The sequence below is a fragment of the Xyrauchen texanus genome, chromosome 21 (genome assembly GCF_025860055.1).
Source record: "Xyrauchen texanus isolate HMW12.3.18 chromosome 21, RBS_HiC_50CHRs, whole genome shotgun sequence".
Classification (NCBI taxonomy): domain Eukaryota; kingdom Metazoa; phylum Chordata; class Actinopteri; order Cypriniformes; family Catostomidae; genus Xyrauchen; species Xyrauchen texanus.
The window spans coordinates 34829442-34853780 of record NC_068296.1 but is presented as its reverse complement, the minus strand read 5'-3'; the positions used below and the strand labels follow the sequence as shown (position 1 = coordinate 34853780).

The 24339-nt window shown below is 38.8% G+C and overlaps 1 protein-coding gene across 1 annotated transcript; it reads left to right on the top strand.

Annotated features, from left to right (window-relative positions):
- Positions 1-2949: 2949 nt before the first annotated feature.
- LOC127661325 (progesterone receptor-like) lies at positions 2950-24323 on the top strand. Its single transcript, XM_052151953.1, has 8 exons — positions 2950-3731; positions 7931-8040; positions 8560-8676; positions 8848-9153; positions 15317-15461; positions 15961-16091; positions 16654-16811; positions 20969-24323. The coding sequence occupies exons 1-8, from the start codon at positions 2968-2970 to the stop codon at positions 21122-21124; spliced, it is 1887 nt and encodes a 628-aa protein (XP_052007913.1). The 5' UTR covers positions 2950-2967; the 3' UTR covers positions 21125-24323.
- Positions 24324-24339: the final 16 nt, after the last annotated feature.

The following is a 24339-nucleotide window of genomic DNA, read 5'->3' as shown; positions in this document are numbered from 1 at the left end:
AAACAGTATGTATCCAATGTGGAAACTCACAGAGCACTGTTCTATGTAAACAATGACATAGGGATTCACTTTAGGTCACCAACTGGCTCATATTACACACAAAAATTATCTTTTGCCACCACCTGCTGGCTAACATATGTAATTTAAAAAATGGCATGAACACAAGCGGAGTGATACACACAGTGAAGCGTCTGAGTGTTGATGCTGTCACACCATCAGTGCTTATGGAACGTCTCTCATCCAATCAGATTCCAGGACCATTAGATCTCTTTATTGAAGAATTAAAAAAAAAAGTATTAAATCTCAAAAAATACTTCAAAGTATCAAAGAACAAAGACAGCTGAAACACAGGAGGTCACTGTTTTACTCCATTAGACAGGCAGTTTCTACACATAACAATGATTTTATTCTATTCAGGCCAGAGGTGTCTTTAATAGGCGTCTTCTCCAACACTCTTTTTGAGATATTTTAAACCCATTTGCAGTGGGTGTTTTTTTATGTGGTTTAGTTTTTGCCTCAGGCCTCACAGTAACAAGCAGGAGTGTTTCTCTCATAGTTCAACCTGACCTCTCGAAAGCCTCACACCTTGTTTTCTCACCTACCACCAGTGTGGAGTACAGCCCACCTACAGATTTCATTTAGCCAAGTGCTATTACTCTGCTTGGAAATGGATCAGATATAGTGGAGAGCTGAAGTGAAGGGCTTTTATCAGAGGCTTCTGGCTGACTACCAACCCTCTGACCTCCACAGCAGGCTCCTTGAATACACCCATTAAATGTTATCTACGTCATATATATATATATATATATATATATATATATATATATATATATATATATATATATATATATGTGTAGGGCCTGTATATTATGTTATGTAAGTGATAAAATTATGTAGCGATAAAACCCTGACAGGGTGATCAGGACCCCAACAAAAATGTAATTAAATGTATTTTTTAACAATATTACCTCTATAAAAATTATTATAATTTGAATATTCTCATTCTGGTACCGTGAGAGCCAACTTTTTCTATGTGATTTTAAAGGCAGAGTTTGAGATCACATGTGATATCTCGTTAAAGTTGGGTAGTTGTCAGTTGTCAAGGTGACCAGAAATAATGCCTTGGAGATGCAGCAGAAGGAACACAAGAACACACCTGGTCACTTTGACCCACTCAGCAGAGGACTTTGTGAGAAAAGGGCTTCAAATTAGAATTGAAGAACAGAAAACAATTGTCAGCAGTGGGCTGTTAGTAATTATTAGAAATCTTCAAAAGAGATTATGGGGTCTGACAGCACTAGTGATTGTGGTGTTCTTGTGACGTGAGTGATATAATAGATCCAAGGCTAAGCAACTGTTAACAGTGAAGACTGAAAGATCAGTTCAACCACGCACAGAGGCAACATTGTTACACCAATTTAAGGAGTGTTTTAGTTTGACGATTAGAGGTACTTGCTATTACTATTGCTCATACTTTGTGTTCTGAACAAGCCCCTAACCTTTCAAATAAAATTGTTCTTTAGTCCATGTTCTTTAGCTTTGAAGCAACATTTACACAGTATACTCTAAATATCTAAATTAACTTATCTTTACAGTTGGGAAAATGTTTGGTGATGCCAGTGGCACAAAAATGACACATTTCACCTTTTAAATCTTGTGCATTATTGCAACTAATGTTTCATAAAGCTGACTTTGACCTTACTGTTAATGTTTATAATAATATTATCACATACATTCTCTCTTAACAAAGGTCTAAATCACATCCAGCACTTGCCCAAGTAAATCAAAGAACACAGTGTCACATAGATTGTAGATAAGAGCATTTTCATTAGTCAAACATTATGTAAAATAATGAATATTCCCACTTGGGAAAGGTGATTTCATTTGATCTGCATTGAAACGTCTGATGTCTGATGTTTACTGTAGAGTGAAAATCAGCTGGTGTGAAAACGATTGGGTAATGATGCTTTGGTGTGGGGAAAATGAGCTTCAGAGGGTAACGAGACTCTTTAACTGCTCTTCTGGAACTGAGCACATACAAGTACAGGATGTTCACATTAATGACTGAGCCCAAACAAACATCATTCACAATGTAAAACTAGCTCATAAAGTTCTTCTGCACAAAGTAATTAAAATAGGTAGTTTAATTTTATTTGAGTTTCAGTTTTTCCAATTATGTTAGTTTTATTTATATTTCAGTGAATTAAAATGTTTTCAATTACAACATTTTTTGTTAATGATAATAACACGATAGATAGATAGATAGATAGATAGATAGATAGATAGATAGATAGATAGATAGATAGATAGATAGATAGATAGATAGATAGATTTGCTCTTGTCTATTTCAGGGTTCATTTCAAGAGTTCAAGCCCACTCCAAGTGTAACTTATGCAGAGATAAATAAGAAGGACATTTCTCCTCCCAGTCCTTGTGCCAAACACATTCTATGAAGCTTGTGGGAATATCTGGCCATAGTTGATGATATTTCAGCTTTTTATTTCTTTATAACATGCTCATTAGTTCTCCATGATGTTATTTCTGTATCTCATCTGGACATCCATCACACTCTTTCATGAGAGTGTATTTCATTTTATTATACTGACTTGCACACAAAAGGTGAGAGATGCAATGTAATAATGACTTGTTTTAAAATCTAGGCTATTATTCTGAAATCTTGTCATTATAATATGCTACAATTTCAGAATTGTGATAATATAGTTTAACACATTTTCAAAACGATTTCTTTTTAATTTATAAAGCATTTATGAATAATATTTTTGAGGGATTTTGTGGTTTTAGATTGAAGGAATAAGTCACAGACAGGCACACTTTTATACTGCCTCTCACCACAAGGAGGAATACTTAGAGAAGGTTTTATTCGCCACAGATCATAACCTCATCCGAACAGTCAGGTTTTGTGCTTTGAACTCTAACCAACACATTGACACTAAAACTAATAGTAGAATGGACACCGTGAACACTTCCCTCGCTGATTCCACAGAGATTCGGACAGGAGTAAGTGATTTCATGCAGAAATACACAGACGGGAGATTGGGGCCCGGCAGGATCTCCGTGCGTAATTTTGGAGACGCGGGGTCTCTACACAGCGGCGCGCTTGGATCAAGCAGTGAAGCGCTTACACAGCTTTCAGTCCTTGATATGGCACTCGGTAACAAAACTTTTCCTGATCGCATGAATGAATTTCTGAAAGTCGAACCCGAGCAGTGGAGCGCAATGTCAAGCAAAGCGCTCAAGGAGATAGATGTCAAAGATGAGAAGGAGCAATCTCTGATTATGGAGACACCTCACAATGATGCCGACCTCGGGTTCAGCGTTAGCACTCTGGGCAGCTGCTACGACCCGAGCGAAAGAAAACAGCAGTGCGGGTATATTGAAGACCCCTCAACTTTGCTCTCATCCCAAGTTGCCCAAAAGGTCGTTGAGGACAGTTCTTCTAACTTCCAGTTGGACATGAATCAAACGAACGCACTGGTTTTGCCTCCCCAGAGAAGAGCATCACCTTCTCTCGGTAGGGCTATGGTGAATTTCGATGGAACGAGCGCATCTCCAATGATGCCCAAAAATGACATGTCCAAATGGGTGGTACAACAGTCCCGAGCGGACTCTCAGTTCTGGTACCAGTCCAATGGGAACGAAGAGCACGCTGGCTATTCTTCACCCGACAGCTTCATGCAGCGCTCACTGACAGGCTACACCACATTCCCAGGGTAAGACTGACAAAATTGAAACACCTTTAAACTGTTGAATTTGAACTGAGATGGCAAACAAGATACAGAATACTTCTAAAGGAATTTGAATAAAAATGTATTAAAAATTTAAAATATACAATATACCTGTATGTATGTATGTATATATTCCTTACATGTATGTATGTATGTATAGTATATATATATATTCCTTCTCTCTATCCTTCCATTTCAAATATCAATTAAACACAATGTAAGGCCTGGCAGATTCATAATTCATCTCATGAATTTTTAGATTTCACACTCTAAGTTAGTGTTCAGACCAGTTGTGCTTTAAGATCCACTTTCCAGCCGAAATTATTACGTGACATAACAAGTATCATTTTACACAGTATTTCTCTGCCCCACCATATTAAATATTAGCTATTTGTTTTATGAATTTTAAAGAATAAAGAAATGAATAACTGACCACTGCTTGGTTAGGAGGAAAAATATAATATGCGATATACTTGGATTAATATGCAGTGATATGCGATGCAATAAACCAAAGGTTAATGGTTCAAAATCAAATGTTATTTTTTCAAGAAGATTTACCTTCAGAAATTATATTCAAGGGACATAAAGTGACATTCTTTAAAATGTATTATCCAGCATAAAAAAAATAAAAAAAATAAATCTAAAACAGGAAATCTAAACAAAGGGTAGGGTAGATTAACCATTTACATGTGCAAAATGACATCACAAGATAAACAAATTATGAGAAGAATGGAACATTGGAACATTGACATTTCCCCCACTTTCTGCTTTCCAACTCCCTTCACACCCACATAATCTTTTCTCATATTGTTTAATTAGATGTACTTACATTTTAATCTGAAAAAGTAAGTCTCCTGAACAAATAATGCTTTAGTCTTGTCTTTAATCACAAATGCCTTGTTTTATTGACAAAATCAAATTTTCTAATCTAGATGCTCTTCTCCAATGTGAAAAATCAAACATTTATATTTAGTTATACCAGAATCATATCCCGCACCTCTGACACAGTCATTACATTTTTAAGGTGTCTTCCCAAGGAAGGCGATTGTTGGCAAATAAAGCAGAATCGTCCACTGGGTTGCATTTGAAACCCAATAAATGTCTTACTTTTTGACAGGAAACATTTTGTACACGAAAAGTATGCTTGTTTAAATCTAATAAATTCAGGTTTGGACATAAAATACCAAAGGAAATCTGCCACACCTAATCAAACACACCTGATTCTACTCAGCAGCTCATAATTAGAGAACTCAAGACCTGAATTTGGTGTTTTAAAAAAAGGGAGAAATACAAAATGTGCAGGTTTGGGAAACACTTTAAAGAGAATCCAGGCTTCGAGGTGGGACAACAATGTATCGATTAATTTTTTTTCATTTAATGGATGTCTATGGAGGAGAAGCTGCATAACATTGAATAAACATGAATTGACAGCCGGTCCGCCAATCTTCAACATATTTTACACTAAACAATCCTTTTGGAGTGAACAATGTGAGGAGTTTACTTTGATAAAACTGCTGTTTTATAAGAGAAGACACAGAAAATGTTATGACAGGAAGCTGTCAGTTTACGGCTCTCCCCATTTGTTTGTATGATATCCGCAAACAGTGATTTACTGTCGTAACACACTAGTGGACTGTTATGCTCTCTCCAATGTTAAAAATGTGGAGGTTGTTATCTCTGTAGAAGATTTCTGCTTATGTTCCCAGAGAAGCACGGCATCCAGACATGACCCAAAATTACACGTTTGAAGCCTCTTGGACAATTAACATCAATCTTTTGTGCTTTAATTTGAATGGTAGGCTACAGGCATCTGCTGTAGACTCTCTCTTATGCACAGCTTTAATAGTGCTCCATAGGCCTTGTGTTCACTAACTTAATATAGGGCTGTCAATCGAAACAAATTTAATCGAGGTATATATTATTTATCGAGGTACGCATATATTGATACATGGTATGCCAATTAATTAGTAGAATTTATCACAATAAATCGCTGCCTCTGCATCTGAGACATCAACCCTTATCATGTGGCTTGTTGAGTGCATTGCCATGGAGACATAGTGCATGTGGAGGCTTCACACCATCCACCGCGGCATCCACGCTCAACTCACCACATGCCCCACAGAGAACAAAAAACTTTATAGTGACCACAAGGAGGTTACCCCATGTGACTCCCTAGCAACTTGGCCAATATGGTTGCTTAGGAGACCTGGCTTGAGTCACTCAGCACACCCTGAGATCCGAACTAGTGAACTCCATGGGTGGCAGCCAGTGTCATTACCATAGAGCTACCTAGATAAATAAAATGTATTACATTATTTTGCCACACAAGTAAAGCATTAAAAAAGACAATACAAAAAGTGCCTTAAGAATGCAATCTATTGTTTATTTGCATATTATTAAACATAAGCCCATTGTTGGCCTACAGTTCACAACAATCCATTTAGCAATTGAATTATTCAATTATTCTGAGGTTTATTATAAGGTCAGTTCACACCTGCATCAGACGGATGCTTTTGTAGTGTCTCGTTTGCGTCGCATCATAAACATACTGTTTTTAGGTCGCTGTGTCAAGTTTTGAAAGTTTGAAGTTTGAAATGTAGAAAACACATCTTGAGATCCATACATTCGAATTTGTGGCCCATCAAGCTGTGTTTGAATGCAAGAATGTGCTCTCATCTTGTGCTGTCTACTGTCGGTAAGTGTGGTTTTATCTCTGTCTGTAAAAGCTGCGCGTTGCTTTTACTGCTGAAGTTTCGCTTACTGCCCCCTGGAGAAAACAGGTGGTACTACACGGTTGAAGGGACATGATTAATTGCAGGCACCTGCAGGCGTTCTCTGTCAGTCATACTTGATTGAATTTCGGTCCGGAAGACTCTTGTGTAATCCCGAGACCCTGACCGGGCTATGTGCCCAAGGTTCCTACGACCCCTCCAGGTATCTGGTGGTGAGCCTGCAAGCGCTGCCCCAGGAGGAGGCAGACCCAGCCTTGTCGTTACTGTATCCAATGTATGCTTTGCTCATCTACTTCGACCACAGGCAGAGCTTTAGGCGCTCTGAGCAGCTCTTTGTCTGCTTTGGCAGACAGCGGAAAGGGAACGCTGTCTCCAAACAGAGGCTTGCCAACTGGATCGTGGATGCCATCGCTTTGGCATACCAGGCCCAGGACGTGCCCACCCCCTTTGGGAATATGAGCACAATTACAAGGAGGGTGGCATCCTTTTGGGCAATGGACAATGGCACCTCTCTAGCAGACATCTGCAGAGCAGCTGGCTGGGAAACACCCAATACCTTTGCGAGATTTTACAGTCTTTAGAGCTCCTCCCCTTCGAGGCAGGATATACCACCGCACCTCTTCCATGTGCATACATGGTGAGCCCACGTGACGTATTGCCACGTTTCCTCCACTTTGGGCAGGATGTGGTCTCCGTGGGGTCTTTTCCTCCTGAAAGAATAGGAAAGGAATAGAACACCTTCCCTGGTGCATATATTGAGCATTAAATGGCCCCAGTCGAATAACTAAATACTCTAAACATAGAGAGAAAAGGCTGTGGCTGGCGCGGCCTGCTTTCATACTAAATAACCCCCCCCCCCCACCCCCATCAGGGATGTATACAACATTTTTGGGGGCGTTGGGGGAGGCAACGTGCAGTCCGAGTGCAACTGCTATTACACATGCAGTAGCCTGCTTGCACCTGCATTGGCAGCTGACGTAACACAGTTCAGCTAGTTGTGGCATTTTGTATAGGGACCCCTAGTGTCACTACATTGACACAATGTTGAGCGAGTGACAGATAGGGAACGTCTCGGTCACTGTCGTAACCTCCGTTCCCTGATTGAGGGAACAAGACATTGTGTCCCCCTTGCCACAATGCTGAACAACCCACTGAATTGTCCAGGACCCTGTCTCAGCTCCTCAGTGCAAAACCAGAACGAGTGGTTGCGAACCAGCTCCTTTTATACCGGTATGTCCGGGGGAGTGGCATGCAAATTCCACTCGCCAATTAGAATTGGGGGTAAAATGTGCTTAAATGCCATAAGGATATAAAGTTACAATACAAATTATTAGTTTTTATTTAGGATTAAATATGACCAGAACATTAATCTTGACAGGTTTTCATTTAAATCACCCACTGGTTAAGAATTTGCCTACCATCCTGAGAACATTGTATCTTGCTTACATTCAGGTTTCCATCTCAAAGACTGTGTGTTATATGTGGAGATGAGGCTTCGGGTTGTCACTATGGAGTTCTTACCTGTGGAAGCTGCAAAGTGTTTTTCAAGAGAGCTGTGGAGGGTGAGCACAAACACAACATTCTGTCTCTGTCTGTCACAATTTTGACAATACATCAAATTATGTAAACATAGAAGAACTTATAGAGTGTTTTTAATAATCACAGTGTTTTTCGTAACGTGTTATTGCACACTGAAGTTTCAGATCATGTTTCAATGTGTATGAGTCACAGTGTATACAGTGTCTAATTATCATTTGGAAAAGTGTTCACAGTGTTCTCTCTCTACCTTGTTATTCTCCTTATCTTTGAGGACAGATATGTACTGTAAGTGCCACTATGTCTGACCATGTCCATGTCACTCTGCCCTGTCAGCCTTGCTTCAAACCAATTCACTCTCCTACTTTTTCCTTCCCCCCCCCTCCCACGGCTGTTCTCTCCAAACTGATGTCTTCCTTTAAAAATGAGATGTTCTTTGATTGGAATCATTTATGTCCATCTGTGTTAATACATGATTTTTTGCACATTCAAAGGTTGTGAATATTTGGTGAATAGGAGTGTTGACAAGTTTTTCTCTTGTCTAGGTCATCACAACTACCTGTGTGCTGGACGCAACGACTGTATTGTTGATAAACTCAGGAGGAAAAATTGTCCTGCTTGTCGTCTTAGAAAGTGCTACCAGGCGGGGATGATGCTTGGAGGTATCTTGGATTGTAATACATACTGTACAGTTTCTTGAGTCTCTTGGACTTAATGAATATTAATGGACAGTTTTACAATAGTTTGTTTCTAATGGGCAATCTTAAAGAGATATTTCTGCCAAAAAGGAAAATTCTTTCGTTGTTTACTCATGTCACTCTCATTTGTTTCAGGCCGTAAGATGAAGCGGTTTGGTGGTTTGAAGGTCATGGGTTTAAGTCCATCGCTAATGTTCCAGAGCCCGTTAGCCCTTATGACTGAGGGTCAATCTCTGTCCTCCCTGCCCTGTCTACCAGCCCTCCGTGAGTTGCAGCTGTCTCCACAGATAATCAGTATTTTAGAGAACATTGAGCCACAGATGGTCTTCTCTGGCTTTGACAGCTCACAACCAGAGCTTCCCCACCTTCTCCTCAACAGTCTCAACAGACTCTGTGAGAGGCAGCTGCTCTGGATTATCAGATGGTCCAAATCTCTTCCAGGTAACAATTGATCTAACTGACATTTGAGGCTAAGACAGGGCAGCATTCCACATTCATGAACCAGGTGAAGGTTTGAAGAACCAGATGAAGGTTCCACTGTTATTACCTGAAGGACTTAATTTTCTCAGCAGTAGCCATTTTCACACGTACAGCATTTTGCATGAAATATATATATTTTTCCATTGTTGAAATGCTGACAAATCAGCTCAGGAAATGTGTTGGCTTAAGAAGTTTCATAATGATGCCATGTAAACAAAGCTGTCAGATAAACGGTTTGAGCATATATGAGTTTAGGATGCTCTGTTGAAAGAAGTCTCTTGTCAAGGAGTTTGAACCAATGGCAAAGTTCTGAACAAGCCGATGCAATTACTACAAGTTGTTGTTTTTCTATGATACAGTAGTCAAAAAGCGGCATAATCTACGTTCTGGAAAGAACCGTTGTCAAATTTGGACAGCCGCTGAAATGAAAGAGCTCTCTTCATCCAAGTGCATGAAGAAATTAGTCGAAAGATTACTGAATCAGTTAGAGGTTCTCTTACTTATGACAAAGTAGACTAAGCGTCATGTAAATGAGCCAATTGCCAAAACCAGATTAAGCCAATAGCCAAGGCTTATCCAGAATATGAACCATAATTAATAATGGTTGTGCAAGCAAAAGTGTTTGGTACTGCATTTATAGCTCAAAAGTATTTCTATATTAACCAGAATTTGGTCATATTCTGATGTTTGTGTCATGTACTGTAAATGCCGTAACCCAATTGCCATAACCTGATTAAGCCAATATTCTGGTTTATAGATATAAGAGTGTTGGCTTATTCTTGTTTTAATCAGAATTCTCAACACAATTTCATGTCGAAATTGTCAGGATTCGTACAACTTTTCTAAATTTGGCTAATTTGTATGGTATAGTACAACTGCACTCATATGAATTCATATGACTTTCACTACAGCCAACGACTTTGCTGGACATCATTTCCGTCTAATGCATTACAAGAATTTGCTTTTGTCACACACAACAGCTTCCAATCATGTTTACACACTCTGCTGATCAGTTAGGTTTAGATAAGTGGTTTGGGTAATGGCATAATATTAATAATGAATGTTCCAGAGTGTTCCTCCAAGCATAATTTTTTCATATTAATATTGTGGTAGCCCTAGAATATGAGGTGCCCCTAGGGACATTATTCAGAATTACCATGCACATACACATATGAAACTAAATTCATTCACATACTATACTGAAATGCTCACACACACACAAGTGAAAAGCTCTCACACACCCAACTGAAACGCGCTCACACACACAACTGAAACGCTCTCACACACACACACAACTGAAACGCTCTCACACACACAACTGAAATGCTCTCACACACACAAGTGAAACGCGCTCTCACACACACAACTGAAATTATTACGCTCACACACACAAGTGAAAAGCTCTCACACACGCAACTGAAACGCTCTCACACACACAACTGAAACGCTCTCACACACACACACACAACTGAAACGCTCTCACACACACAACTGAAACGCTCTCACACACACAAGTGAAGCAGCGCTCTCACACACACAACTGAAATGCGCTCACACACACAACTGAAACGCTCTCACACACACAAGTGAAATGCGCTCACACACACAACTGAAATGTGCTCACACACACAACTGAAACGCGCTCTCACACACACAACTGAAATGCGCTCTCACACACACAACTGAAATGCGCTCACACACACAACTGAAATGCGCTCACACACACAACTGAAATGCGCTCACACACACAACTGAAACGCGCTCTCACACACAATTGAAACGCGCTCTCACACACACAACTGAAATGCGCTCACACACACAACTGAAACGCGCTCTCACACACACAACTGAAATGCGCTCACACACACAAGTGAAACGCGCTCTCACACACACAAGTGAAATGCGCTCACACACGCAACTGAAACGCGCTCTCACACACACAAGTGAAATGCGCTCACACACGCAACTGAAACGCGCTCTCACACGCACAAGTGAAATGCTCTCATACATACAACTAAAATGATTACACTCTCACACACACAGCTGAAAAGCATTTCAGTATGTTGTATGAAAGCATTTCAGTATGTTGTATGAAAGCATTTCAGTATGTTGTATGAAAGCATTTCAGTATGTTGTATGCAAGCATTTCAGTTGTGTGTGTGAGAGCATTTCAGTTGTGTGTGTGAGAGCATTTCAGTTGTGTGTGTGAGAGCATTTCAGTGGAAACGGAAGCACATTTCAGTTGAAACGGAAGGTGGTTAAAGTACCCACTCCACTCCAGTTGGTGGCAGTAGTGTATGGCGTTTAATTTTGGACAAAACAGCGCAAGCGCAAAAACACAGCGCGCAAGTGAATTTCAACAGTGTGAGCACCATGACACAGCTCGCACGTAAAATTTAAACCTGCAGAACTTGCAAATCACAAACTCGAGCACAAAAATATGATTGTGCACACAAATTAACAAGTCCCACACACGCGCGAGTTCTTTTCTGCACGCAGAACTGCACGCGAGTTCTTTTCTGCACGAGTTCCATGGGAAGCCAAACAAAGCAAAAGTGGGACGAGACAGCGGGGGTTTACAGAGCTCGCACCGCGCTGACATGTCATCTGCGCGGTTCAATGGTCCGAGCCGCGCGGCCAGTTCAGTCAGCGCAGCGCGGACGTGTTTCCTAGCGACACCCAATGGGCAGCGCGGCGCGAACAATCCTCAACAGCGCTGCGCTGACCAATTTAAACAGCGCAGCGCAAACCTTACATGCAAATTAATGTACAATAAAGAAACCCCTCCTTCCTTACCAAAAATTGGTTCTCTGCTGAAATTTAGCAGTTTTTCCCTACAGAAGACAAAGAAGAAGAAAGACAACATGAAAATGCATACATTTCTTATGTTTAATAGTGTTAGTAAAGAGTAGTGTTGTGCGTCGATACCCTACTTTGAAGAACTGCACATATGTATAGAGGCTACGGAAAGAGCTGTACAAAGCAGAAACTTCAATGACTTTCAATATCGTAGTCGTCTTGAGGAGCACGCCAACCTTCTGCTAAGGTCATTCTAAAACATTAGATATATATATCACAACACTACTCTTTACTAACACTATTAAAGATAATAAACATAAGAAATGTATGCATTTTCATGTTGTCTTTCTTCTTCTTTGTCTTCTGTAGGGAAAAACTGCTAAATTTCAGCAGAGAACCAATTTTTGGTAAGGAAGGAGGGGTTTCTTTATTGTACATTAATTTGCATGTATGGTCAGCGCAGCGCTGTTGAGGATTGTTCGCGCCGCGCTGCCCATTGGGTGTCGCTAGGAAACACGTCCGCGCTGCGCTGACGAACTGGCCGCGCGGCTCGGACCATTGAACCGCGCAGATGACATGTCAGCGCGGTGCGAGCTCTGTAAACCCCCGCTGTCTCGTCCCACTTTTGCTTTGTTTGGCTTCCCATTGTATGGAACTCGTGCGTGTGCAGAAAAGAACTCGCGCGTGTGTACAGTTCTGCGCGCGTGCAGAAAAAACTCTCGCGTGTGTGGGACTTGTTAATTTGTGTGCACAATCATATTTTTGTGCTCGAGTTTGTGATTTGCAAGTTCTGCATGTTTAAATTTTACGTGCGAGCTGTGTCATGGTGCTCACACTGTTGAAATTCACTTGCGCGCTGTGTTTTTGCGCTTGCGCTGTTTTGTCCAAAATTAAACGCCATACACTACTGCCACCAACTGGAGTGGAGTGGGTACTTTAACCACCTTCCGTTTCAACTGAAATGTGCTTCCGTTTCCACTGAAATGCTCTCACACACACAACTGAAATGCTCTCACACACACAACTGAAATGCTCTCACACACACAACTGAAATGCTTGCATACAACATACTGAAATGCTTTCATACAACATACTGAAATGCTTTCATACAACATACTGAAATGCTTTCATACAACATACTGAAATGCTTTCATACAACATACTGAAATGCTTTCATACAACATACTGAAATGCTTTCATACAACATACTGAAATGCTTTCATACAACATACTGAAATGCTTTCATACAACATACTGAAATGCTTTTCAGCTGTGTGTGTGAGAGTGTAATCATTTTAGTTGTATGTATGAGAGCATTTCACTTGTGTGTGTGAGAGCGCGTTTCAGTTGCGTGTGTGAGAGCGTTTCAGTTGTGTGTGTGAGCGCATTTCAGTTGTGTGTGTGAGCGCATTTCAGTTGTGTGTGTGAGAGCGTTTCAGTTGTGTGTGTGAGCGCATTTCAGTTGTGTGTGTGAGCGCATTTCACTTGTGTGTGTGAGCGCATTTCAGTTGTGTGTGTGAGAGCGCGTTTCACTTGTGTGTGTGAGAGCATTTCAGTTGTGTGTGTGAGAGCGTTTCAGTTGTGTGTGTGTGTGAGAGCGTTTCAGTTGTGTGTGTGAGAGCGTTTCAGTTGTGTGTGTGAGAGCGTTTCAGTTGTGTGTGTGTGAGAGCGTTTCAGTTGTGTGTGTGAGAGCATTTCAGTTGTGTGTGTGAGAGCGTTTCAGTTGTGTGTGTGTGTGAGAGCGTTTCAGTTGTGTGTGTGAGAGCGTTTCAGTTGCGTGTGTGAGAGCTTTTCACTTGTGTGTGTGAGAGCGTAATAATTTCAGTTGTGTGTGTGAGAGCGTTTCAGTTGCGTGTGTGAGAGCTTTTCACTTGTGTGTGTGAGCGTAATAATTTCAGTTGTGTGTGTGAGCGCGTTTCAGTTGTGTGTGTGAGAGCATTTCAGTATAGTATGTGAATGAATTTAGTTTCATATGTGTATGTGCATGGTAATTCTGAATAATGTCCCTAGGGGCACCTCATACTAGAACGTCATCTGGTACAGACATGAATGCTCAGAGACCAGCAAACTTCTTTTACAATTAGGATGCGACAGTTGGTCAGTGTGGTATTTGTCCCACCCCTCCTCCACTGTGATTGGACGGCTGGGTAAAAAGTGAAAAAAAAACAGCAAGTGTGCAGCGTGGAATAGATGCTCAGCACATCGTCATGCTGCTGGCTTTTTTAAATATGCGGCGCTCCCATTGCAAACAATTGAAAAAACATTATGGCCTCAAGACAAAAAGCGATTTGGTGGACACATGGCCTTATTCAGAATATCCCTTGGAATGGAATATTCTTTTACATTTACGCATACCCAAACAAAAGTAATTGTTTGTGCTATATCATACAGGCAGTTCTAAAAGGTTAAATAAAAAAGGAAACAGATTTCTGGAGAGAAGAGGAGTTTTTTTCCCCACAATATTGAAAAAAAAAAAAGTGTTTGCTGAATGTGCTTTGTGTGCTGTTTTTAAAGGAATGTTCCAGGTTCAATATAAGTTAAGCTTATTTGACAGCATTTGTGGCATTATGTTGATTACCACAAAAAATTATTTTGACTCATTCCTCCTTTTCTTTAAAAAACAATGACAGAAATCAAAGTTACAATGAGGCACTTACAATAGAATTGAATGGGGCCAAGTTGGGAGGGATTTAAGGCAATAAAGAGAATAGCTTGTGATTTTATAAAAGCACTTACATTAATTCTTACGTAATTGAGCTGTGAATTTATTTAAACTTCCATTTTTACAGACAGTTTAGGGCTTGTTGACATTTTACAAGTTGTAAAATTGGCTATACACAGAACATCTATCACACTAAAATGTTAACATGCACGTTGTTTATGTCTTGTGGCAATACTTTTGAAATAGTGAGTTATTTTTACATGTATTAATTGGCACCATTTACTTCCATTGTAAGTGCCTCACTATAACCCAGATTTGTCCTTTTTTTAAAACAAAATAATATTTTTGTGGTAATAAATATGATTGAAATCCAGAATATTCATTTTAAGGACATGAATGAGAATGAATATGTTGTTTAAATTACTGCATAGAATAAAACATAATAAATTAAATGAGCGATCATCTTCAGTATTTTCAGTAGAACATTTTTATTTGACATTTCTTTCAGAATATGCTGATTAAATGTAGACAGGAATATTCCAAAAACTGTGGAGCAATTCTCCGAATAAAGGCTTAACCCGAATATATGCCTTAACTGAAAAAATAAATGCATGTAAATGGGGTCAATGGTTACGATTTTTCTTCTACGACTTTGTATAACAGGTTTTCGCAATTTGCACATCAACGACCAGATGACGCTGATCCAGTATTCTTGGATGAGTTTAATGGTGTTCTCGCTGGGTTGGAGGACCTTTCAAAATGCCACCAATGATTACCTGTACTTTGCTCCAGACCTCATCCTAAGTCAGTGAGTAACACAGTGAAAACAACAAAGTTGAAATCTGTAATATTGTAATGACAGATTTGACAATGAAGTCCCCAACTCTAAAATGGATATACTTCAGTTATTTTTCATGGCATTTAAAAAATTAAAAAAAAAAGTACAAATGCTGTCTCATTACGTTTTGTGAAATAATAAATGGAAAATCCCATTTTATTTGGAGAGAGAGATAACTTTTCGATATATAATTTGTCTTTAATGTATGGGAAATAAAAGTAAACCAAGAACTACAAACCTTTGGTGCCATATTAGCTGAACAATAACTTAATTTAGGTTAAATCTTGAACTCTGTTACTTGCAATAGTGTGGACAAAAAAAAAAACACTCTCTGAAGGTTATGAACCTCCTTTCACTGACACTATGTTGAAAAGGGAACAAAAACTTGACTTAAAGGAGTACATACAATAAACACAAATATTTATATTTTCACTTATTCAATGTCCTAATAGAGTTCTTTTGATTGTAGTGATCAGCTGAAGAGGTCTCCGATCTCCGACCTGTGCTTGGCTATGCAGTTCATTCCACGGGAGTTTGCCAACCTTCAAGTGACCAAGGAGGAGTTTCTGTGCATGAAGGCTTTGATGCTCCTCAACACTGGTAACAAAATATCCTCAGTGTTCTGCCTCTGAACCATAAAACTCTCCCTGACCGATACCTTATGGGTCAGATCAGTGTTCTAGAAAGGAATAATAACAATATGTACAATTTTAGCTCACTGGCAAAATACCAGACCGCAGGAGAAGATAGACAGAGTAAGATAAGTTTTCAGCAAGACTGCGAGATCTTAAAGAACAGTGGTGTTTTGAGTTCCAAACTAAGTCCAACCAAACTAACACTTCCTATTTAAGAAAAGAACCAGCGATAATGTCTCTATTGTTTCTCTATAATGCCTCTAAAGACCAGAATGTGTACTTAAGGGTTAAACATATCACAAAGTCTAGAAATCAATATACTGGAATTAAAGTAGTTGTCACTAATGTTAGCCATTGTGTTTAGATGGTAAACCTCATTCTGTGAAACTCTAGTGAGATTTGCATTTGCTGCTACCAAGTTTAGGGTTGCGGTAGGTTAGGGGTTGGTTGCTGCTGGACTCTAACGTAAACCCTGATGGTAGTGTGTCAGTCATTTTCCCACATGATTGTGTTTATGTGTGTGACAGTCCCTCTGGAGGGCTTGAACAGTCAGACACAGTTTGATGAGATGAGACATAACTACATCTGTGAGCTTACAAAGGCCATCCAGATGAAGGAGAAAGGAGTGGTCGCCAGCTCTCAGAGATTCTACCAACTCACCAAACTCATGGACACCATGCATGAGGTACAGAGTCAATAACATGGGCTGTTCTGAGGAAACTGCTATTTGTGTTTTTTTTTGTATTCAATTTTCATTTCAATTCAAAATGAAGTGGCGGTCATGTAGTAAGCTAAACCACAGAAGTGGTAAGTAGGAGGTTGCCAGATCAATCCCCACAGCCACCACCATTGTGTCCTTGAGCAGGGCACTTAATTCCAGGTTGCTCCGGGGGGACTGTCCCTGTAATAAGTGCAATGTAAGCCGCTTTGGATAAACGCGTCTGTCAAATGCATAAATGTATATATTTAATAAGTCATTAAAACAAATTTTTTAACCACTCCAGAGATTTAATATTAGCAAATGATAGTTTTGGTAAGTCGTTTAGGACATCTACTTTCTGCATGACATGAGTATTTTTCCATCAATTGTTTAGAGACTGATTGTTTCACATTTAATTGACTATATCACAATTCCAGTGGGTCAGAAGTTTACATACACTAAGTTAACTGTGCATTTAAGCAGCTTGGAAAATTCCAGAAAATGATGTCAAGCCTTTTGACAATTAGCTTCTAATAGTAGGTGTAATGAAATGGTGGTGTACCTGTGGATGTATTTTAAGGCCTACCTTCAAACTCAGCCTCTTTGCTTGACATCATGGGAAAATCCAAATAAAACAGCCAAGGTAATCGCCATGGTACCATGCAGCCATCATATTGTTTAGGAAGAAGACATTCTGTCTCCTAAATATGAACATAGTTTAGTGTGAAAACAACACCGAAGGACCTTGTGAAGATGCTGGAGGAAACAGGTAAACAAGTATCTATATCCACAGTAAAATGAGTCCTATATCTACATAACCTGAAAGGCTGCTCAGCAAGGAAGATGGCACTGCTCCAAAACTGCCATAACTAAAGCCAGACTACAGTACATGGGCACAAAGATCTTACTTTTTGGTGAAATGGCCTCTGGTCTAATGAAACATAAATCGAACTGTTGTTATTTTTGGAGGAAAAAGGATAAGGCTTGCAAGCCAAAGATCAACATCCCAACCGTGAAGCATGGGGGTGGCAGCATCATGTTGTGGGGGTGTTTTGCTGCAGGAGGGACTGGTGCACTTCACACAATAGATGGCATCATGAGGAAGGAAAATTATGTGGATATATTGAAGCAACGTCTCAAGACATCAGCCATGAAGCAAATGGGTCTTCCAAATGGACAATGACCCCAAGCATTCCCCCAAAGTTGTGGCTTAAGGACAACAAAGTCAAGGTCTTGGAGTGGCCATCACAAAGCTCTGACCTTAATCTGAATTTGTGGGCAGAACTGAAAAAGCATGTGCGAGCAAGGATGCCTACAAACCTGACACAGTTACACCAGTTCTGTCTGGAGGAATGGGCCAAAATTCCAGCAAATTATTGCGAGAAGCTTGTGGAAGGCTACCCAAAATGTTTGACCCAAGCTAAACAAAGGCAATGTTACCAAACTAACAAAGTGTATGTAAACTTCTGATATATTAATTTCAATATAAGCACAAATCAGGCGGATTTATTTTACTATATATTAGATTACATTATAATGCAATATATAAAACAGACAAATTGGCTGATATTCCTATGAAAAATATTTTTATTTTATTAAAAACATTGTATCAAATTAAATAAATGTATCAAATAATGTAACTAAATATAAAATTAACAGTATCCTGTTAATTATATCTCTTGTAATTCATGGAGACACAAATGGAGCAGAAATGGCGGTGTCGTGAGAATGACACATCACTAAGCTGAGACTTAGTGCTTTTATCACCACCTCCAGTAGAATTTGGTTTCACATTAGCAAGGTGAACTTGTTATTGGAATCAAAGGTTCAAATTGAGCGTGAAAAGTTCACTGTCTTGGCAACTGCTTTGCACTATTTTGAAGTAACTTTTACCCTGTCCCCCCAACAGTTGTCCGAAGTGATGTTTCAAATGCATGTGGTGTGTTGCTTTAGCACGTTATCCAACCTCAGTTTACAGCTGCAGTTTCTCAAAGTGTAGTTTCATCCCAAATGGAACACTTAACTGTTTTTAACTATACATGGAAGCTTTTGCCGTTTATCAGCTAACGGAAGTGACATTTCAAACACATGTGGTGTTTTGCTGCTAGCTTTAGCATGTTAGCCAACCTCAGTTTACTGTTGCAGTTTTTCAAAGTGTAGTTTCGTCCGAAATGGAACACTTATCGGTTTTTAACTATACCCAGAAGCATTTGTTGTTTATCAGCTGATGGAAGTGATGTTTCAAATGTGTGCAATGTGTTGCTGCTAGCTTCTCAATAAACGTACTGTACATCATACAATGTGGGGTGATGGCAAAGCATTAAACTAACATTTGTAAGATGCCGTCTTCACTGAAGTTTTACTATACTTCAGTGCTATATTCTCGATTATTTACACTTGTTTTTTCAGAACAGCATCGCAGCAAGGTAACTATGCCCCTTCTGCTATGTACGGCAAGCCATGAGCACTGAATGCATGTAGTGTCCAACATTCCACACTCCATTTAGATGGTTGAAGAAGTACATTACATCATCCTAATGACGTAGAACAGTAGCAACACGTGACCACAGATATAAGAGCAGATCTTGCTCTTTTTTATTTTTTAATTATTCAACTCGTTCAACTCAATATGTGGTGTCCTTGCATTATTCCACCACAGGGAGGCACTCTTAGAACATAATGTTGATACAAATATTCTAAGTAAGAACGCTTTATCTTAAAATGTTGACTCAAAAATGTCGATCAAAATCTAAATCAAATGTCATTTTATAATGTTAAGTGTTGTTGAAGAACCCCAGGAAGGAGAAACAGAACCATCTACATACCATTTACATGTTACAAATGAAATGCTTTATAATGATAATAATCTTTAAATCACAGTTAATTTAAAACTGACATTTTGAAGTGAACTGAAGGCTTTTTGACATGCAATGTGTTGTCATTCAAAAGATACAATATCTTATCACCTACACTTGTCTTTTGATTGCCAAACTATTTTTTATGTCTGGCTTGTCAGGACCAAGTTGGGCCAATTTGTCTTGATTTTGCGATGGAAACAACACGCTGTTACACACACGTTTATCAATAGTGCTCATCATGTTCACAATCTGTTAAACTGCTTGCACTAATACTCAAGTTACCTTTGGTTTGGCACTACGTTTATGGGCAGATTAATTTCGGCCCCAATGGGTCTCAATGGCTCATCCGTTGATGAGCTTTCCGCTAGTTTACGACTTCAAAAAAGGATAAAAACATATACTAGGCCTGCTTTTAAATACATATGGCATTTTAAACATATCTACGGGCAAACAAATTACATTATTGGCAGTTTATAGAATGGATCTATGTTTTTAAATGGATGAATTTAGCAGAGCTAGGGCTCTGCCCTACCTGCCCATATGGACTAGTCACGCCTGGCATAGAATAGTGCACAAGTGTGCAGTTTGGGACGCACCTTAGGTCTCTGTTATGTTATCAAACATTGCTATTTGTTTGAGCACCCGTCCCAAAATTGAGAGTTCATTGCAAATTTGCCACTGATTATTTTCAAATAAAATGAGCTCTGCAACAAATTTATGGTAAATTGTCCATTGTTTCCAAACGTTTGCTACAGGTTCAACGCTACTGGTTTAGAGCTTCAAACTTTGGCAAATGTTTGTGGCAAATCAAAAGCTCATTTGCATGTGAAAATAATGAGTTTATCTGACCTCTAGATTTTTTTGAAACTGTGGAGACGGGTGCAGAGCAGTATGGGCAGTAGGATTGTTGGGAAAACCTGTTTGGACAAAAAAAATTATTTTTGCAATTCTGTTTGGTGCCACTAGTGGTGTGGAAATTACATACTTTATCTTTACATGAAGATCAGTGAAATGTTATCAAAATTAACATAATGCACTGCAGACATTGCTAATGTGAAGATTAAGCACCACATGCTGCAAGCGTAATCTGTTGTTTTGAACACACATTGATAAGAAATTTGATTGAATTCATGTCAAAGTCATTAATATTTTATCTTGCAAATGTAAGTCAAACCATGTCACTAATGAGGTGGATTGTTTTCACGTCACTTGTTATATTTTAGATAGCAAAAAACATGATAGGAGTTTAAACTGTGCCATTTACTCATCTTTATCATTGTGTAGATTGTTAAGAAGGTCAACCTCTACTGCCTGAGCACATACATCCAGGCCGACGCCATGAAGGTGGAGTTTCCAGAGATGATGTCAGAGGTCATTGCGTCACAGCTTCCGAAAGTTCTTGCTGGCATGGTCAAACCCCTCTTATTTCACAACAAGTGAAGTCACGATTTGTCATTTATATGTAAGGAGCTCTATTCTGGTGTATTTTATTGTTATAATTTACCCTTACTGAACAGACGGCATACAAGCCACATCTGGCTTGTCAGCTTTAATTGCGTGACCCTTGAAATGCCTTGTTAGTAATTTATATTTATCATAGTTAGTTACCAAAAAGTGGCGTGAAAAGTGGGCAGTTTTTGTTTTCAAATGCAATATCAATGTATGACAATGGGAAAGTACACACTTTATTAAATATTATTACTTATAGGGGAGACTGGGGCTAGTTGTTTCACAGGGAAGCTGTGAGGTTTTGAGTTAAAAGAACATAAAAGATTGTTTTCTTAAGTAGTGGTTTGGCTTTAAACACCTAGTTCTAAGCTGTCTTAAATTAGGACATTTTTGATTAAATCTATCCTCCATATTAAATATATGAATATATTATTAACATAATAATATAATATTAATATATTATAATATACAATATATTATGGTTGTATTATAAATATCATTATATACAGTGGAAATAAAAAGTATGTGAACCCTTTGGAATTAGCTGGCTGCTAATTGGTAATTTAATTTATTGGGTTAATGTCTGGGCTCTGATTGGGTAACTCCAAATGGTGGATTTTCTTTTTTTTTTTAAGTTTAGAGTCATTGTCCTGCTGCATCATCCAACTTCTACGGAGCTTCAGCTGCCACTCAGCCACCCTGGTATTATCCTGTAGGATATCTTTAAAAACTTGAGAATTCATTTTTCCCTCGATGATGGCAAGAGGTCCCAAATCACGATGCTCCATCAACCATACTTCACCGTTGGGATGATGTTTTCATGTTAGCATGCGGTACCCTTTTTACGCCATACTGTACATTAGGGGCGGCTGTGGCTCAGTTGGTAGAGTGGGTTGGCCACTAATCGCAGGGTTGGTGGTTTGAATCCTGGCCCACACGACTCAACATGCCAAAGTGTCCTTGGGCAAGACACTGAACCCCAAGTTGCTCCCAATGGCAGGCTAGCGACTTGCATGGCAGCTCTGCCGCCATTGGTGTATGAATGTGTATGTGAATGGGTGAATGAGTCACAGTGTAAAGCGCTTTGAATACCGATAAGGTTAAAAAGGCGCTATATAAGTGCAGACCATTTACCATTGTGCTACATTTATTCTCAAACAACTCAACCTTAGTTTCATCAGTCCACAAAACATTTTCCCATTAGCGTTGTGGAGTGTCAAGGTAGTCTTTGGCAAACTTTAGGCACTCATCACTGTTTTTGATAGAAAGCAGTGGCTTCCTTCACGGTGTCCTGCCAAGAACACCGTGCCTTTCCATATAGTAGTCTCATAAACAGAGATGTTAACCACTTCCAATGATTCCTTCAAGTCTTAAGCTGTCACACCTGGGTTCTTTTTAACCTCATTGAGCATTCTGCAGTGTACCCTTTGAGTCATTTTGGCAGGACGGCCACTTCTAGAGAGAAAAACCACATCGCTAAATCGTCTCCATTTACAGACAGTTTGTCTAACTTTGGACACATGAATATCTAAACTCTTTAAGATAAATGTGTAACCCTTTCCAGCTTTATGCAAAGCATCAATTATTGGTCGTAGGTCTTCTGAGATATCTTTATTGGCAAAGCGTGGTCCACGTCAGAAGATGCTTCTTCTGAATAGCAAACTCAATATGTTTGAGTGCTTTTTATAAGTCAAAGAAGCTCTGACCCACAGCTTAATCTTGTTTCATTAATCGAATGCCAGGTTTGCCAACTCCTGACTCTAATAAGCTTTTGTTGACATCATTAGCCTAAGAGTTTACATACTTTTTCCAACGTACACTGTGCATGTTTGAATGAATTATTCAATATGTACAAAGAACAATATAATCATTTGTGTTATTAGTTAAAACAGATTGTATTCGTTCATTATTGTAACTTAGAAGAAGATCAAACCAGATATTAAGACAAATGTGCACATACAGGTAATTCTAAAGGGTTCACATACTTTTACTTGCCACTGTATTATTCATATTTTTATATAGTTGTTGGGTAAAAAAGTTAACAATTTAGCTGAAAAGTCATTAAATAGTCTATAATACATTATAAATACTGATGCTATGGAAGATGGCTTTTTAAATGTAGATTGTACTTCATATTTCAACAAGATATTCCTCTCACATCAGTGTCAATAAACAGCAGGTCCCCTTTGTGACAACTTACCCTTCTATTAGGTCAATGTGTTTTGAATGAACTCTTTTCCTGGGAAATAATGGTCAAAATGTCAATAGCGTTTTTTGTAGCCAATACTTAAAGGGTTATTTGTCTCTGCAAATACTTAAATTGTCATTCAAAAATAAACTCAACTTGAGAAATATTCAAGTGGTTAAAACTAGCCCCATTCTTCCTTATATTATATAATACTTATTCAATAAATTGTTGTGGTTTGAATATGACCCCACTGGCTTTTAAAGTTGAGAACCATTGATCTAGTCATGTGGACATCTTTCTATACACATTTTCCCCTGATAATGTTCAGAGGTGAAAGAACCAGATGATAAAAGACAGAATATTTGTGATATTATTAAACCTGCTATGGCTTTATGGTTTAATAAACTTGACGATGTTGCATGAAAAATATTTTTGGACATTTGTGTGATAAATACATGTATATTTTAGATAAAGATGCATTTTTAAACTGTGCCTTAATGGATAGCAGAAAAGTAGCTTTGATGTTTTTTGGAATGTAAGTACAGTAATTTTCTTATTTTATTTTTCATTTGAAACTTACATTTTTATTAGCTTTTTTTTTTTTTTTATATTAATCATTGAATACTTTCTATTCTGTTACTGAATTATCCACTAAGGCGGCACATTTATGTCGATGTTCAGAAAATGTTTGAATATGAGGAAATATGATCGGTCACGCTCTGTGATGTATGATGAACGTCAGCAAGAGATTTTGAGTTTTCATGGTCAGATCTTACATACTAACCTTCGCATATATCTCACCCAATGCCAGTGATTTGATTTTACATTCACACAGTAAAGGTTCTCATACGTCAATGGAAATGCTTAATAAATAGCATTCAGAAATGGTTTGAAATAGAATGTTAAATGAATCCAATAATATCTCAGTAAAAACAGCAGATTGTATTATTATTATAACTGTAATGCACCCTAAAATGTATCTGGCTAATGTTTTTTTGTGGACCCGCTTTCTAATAGA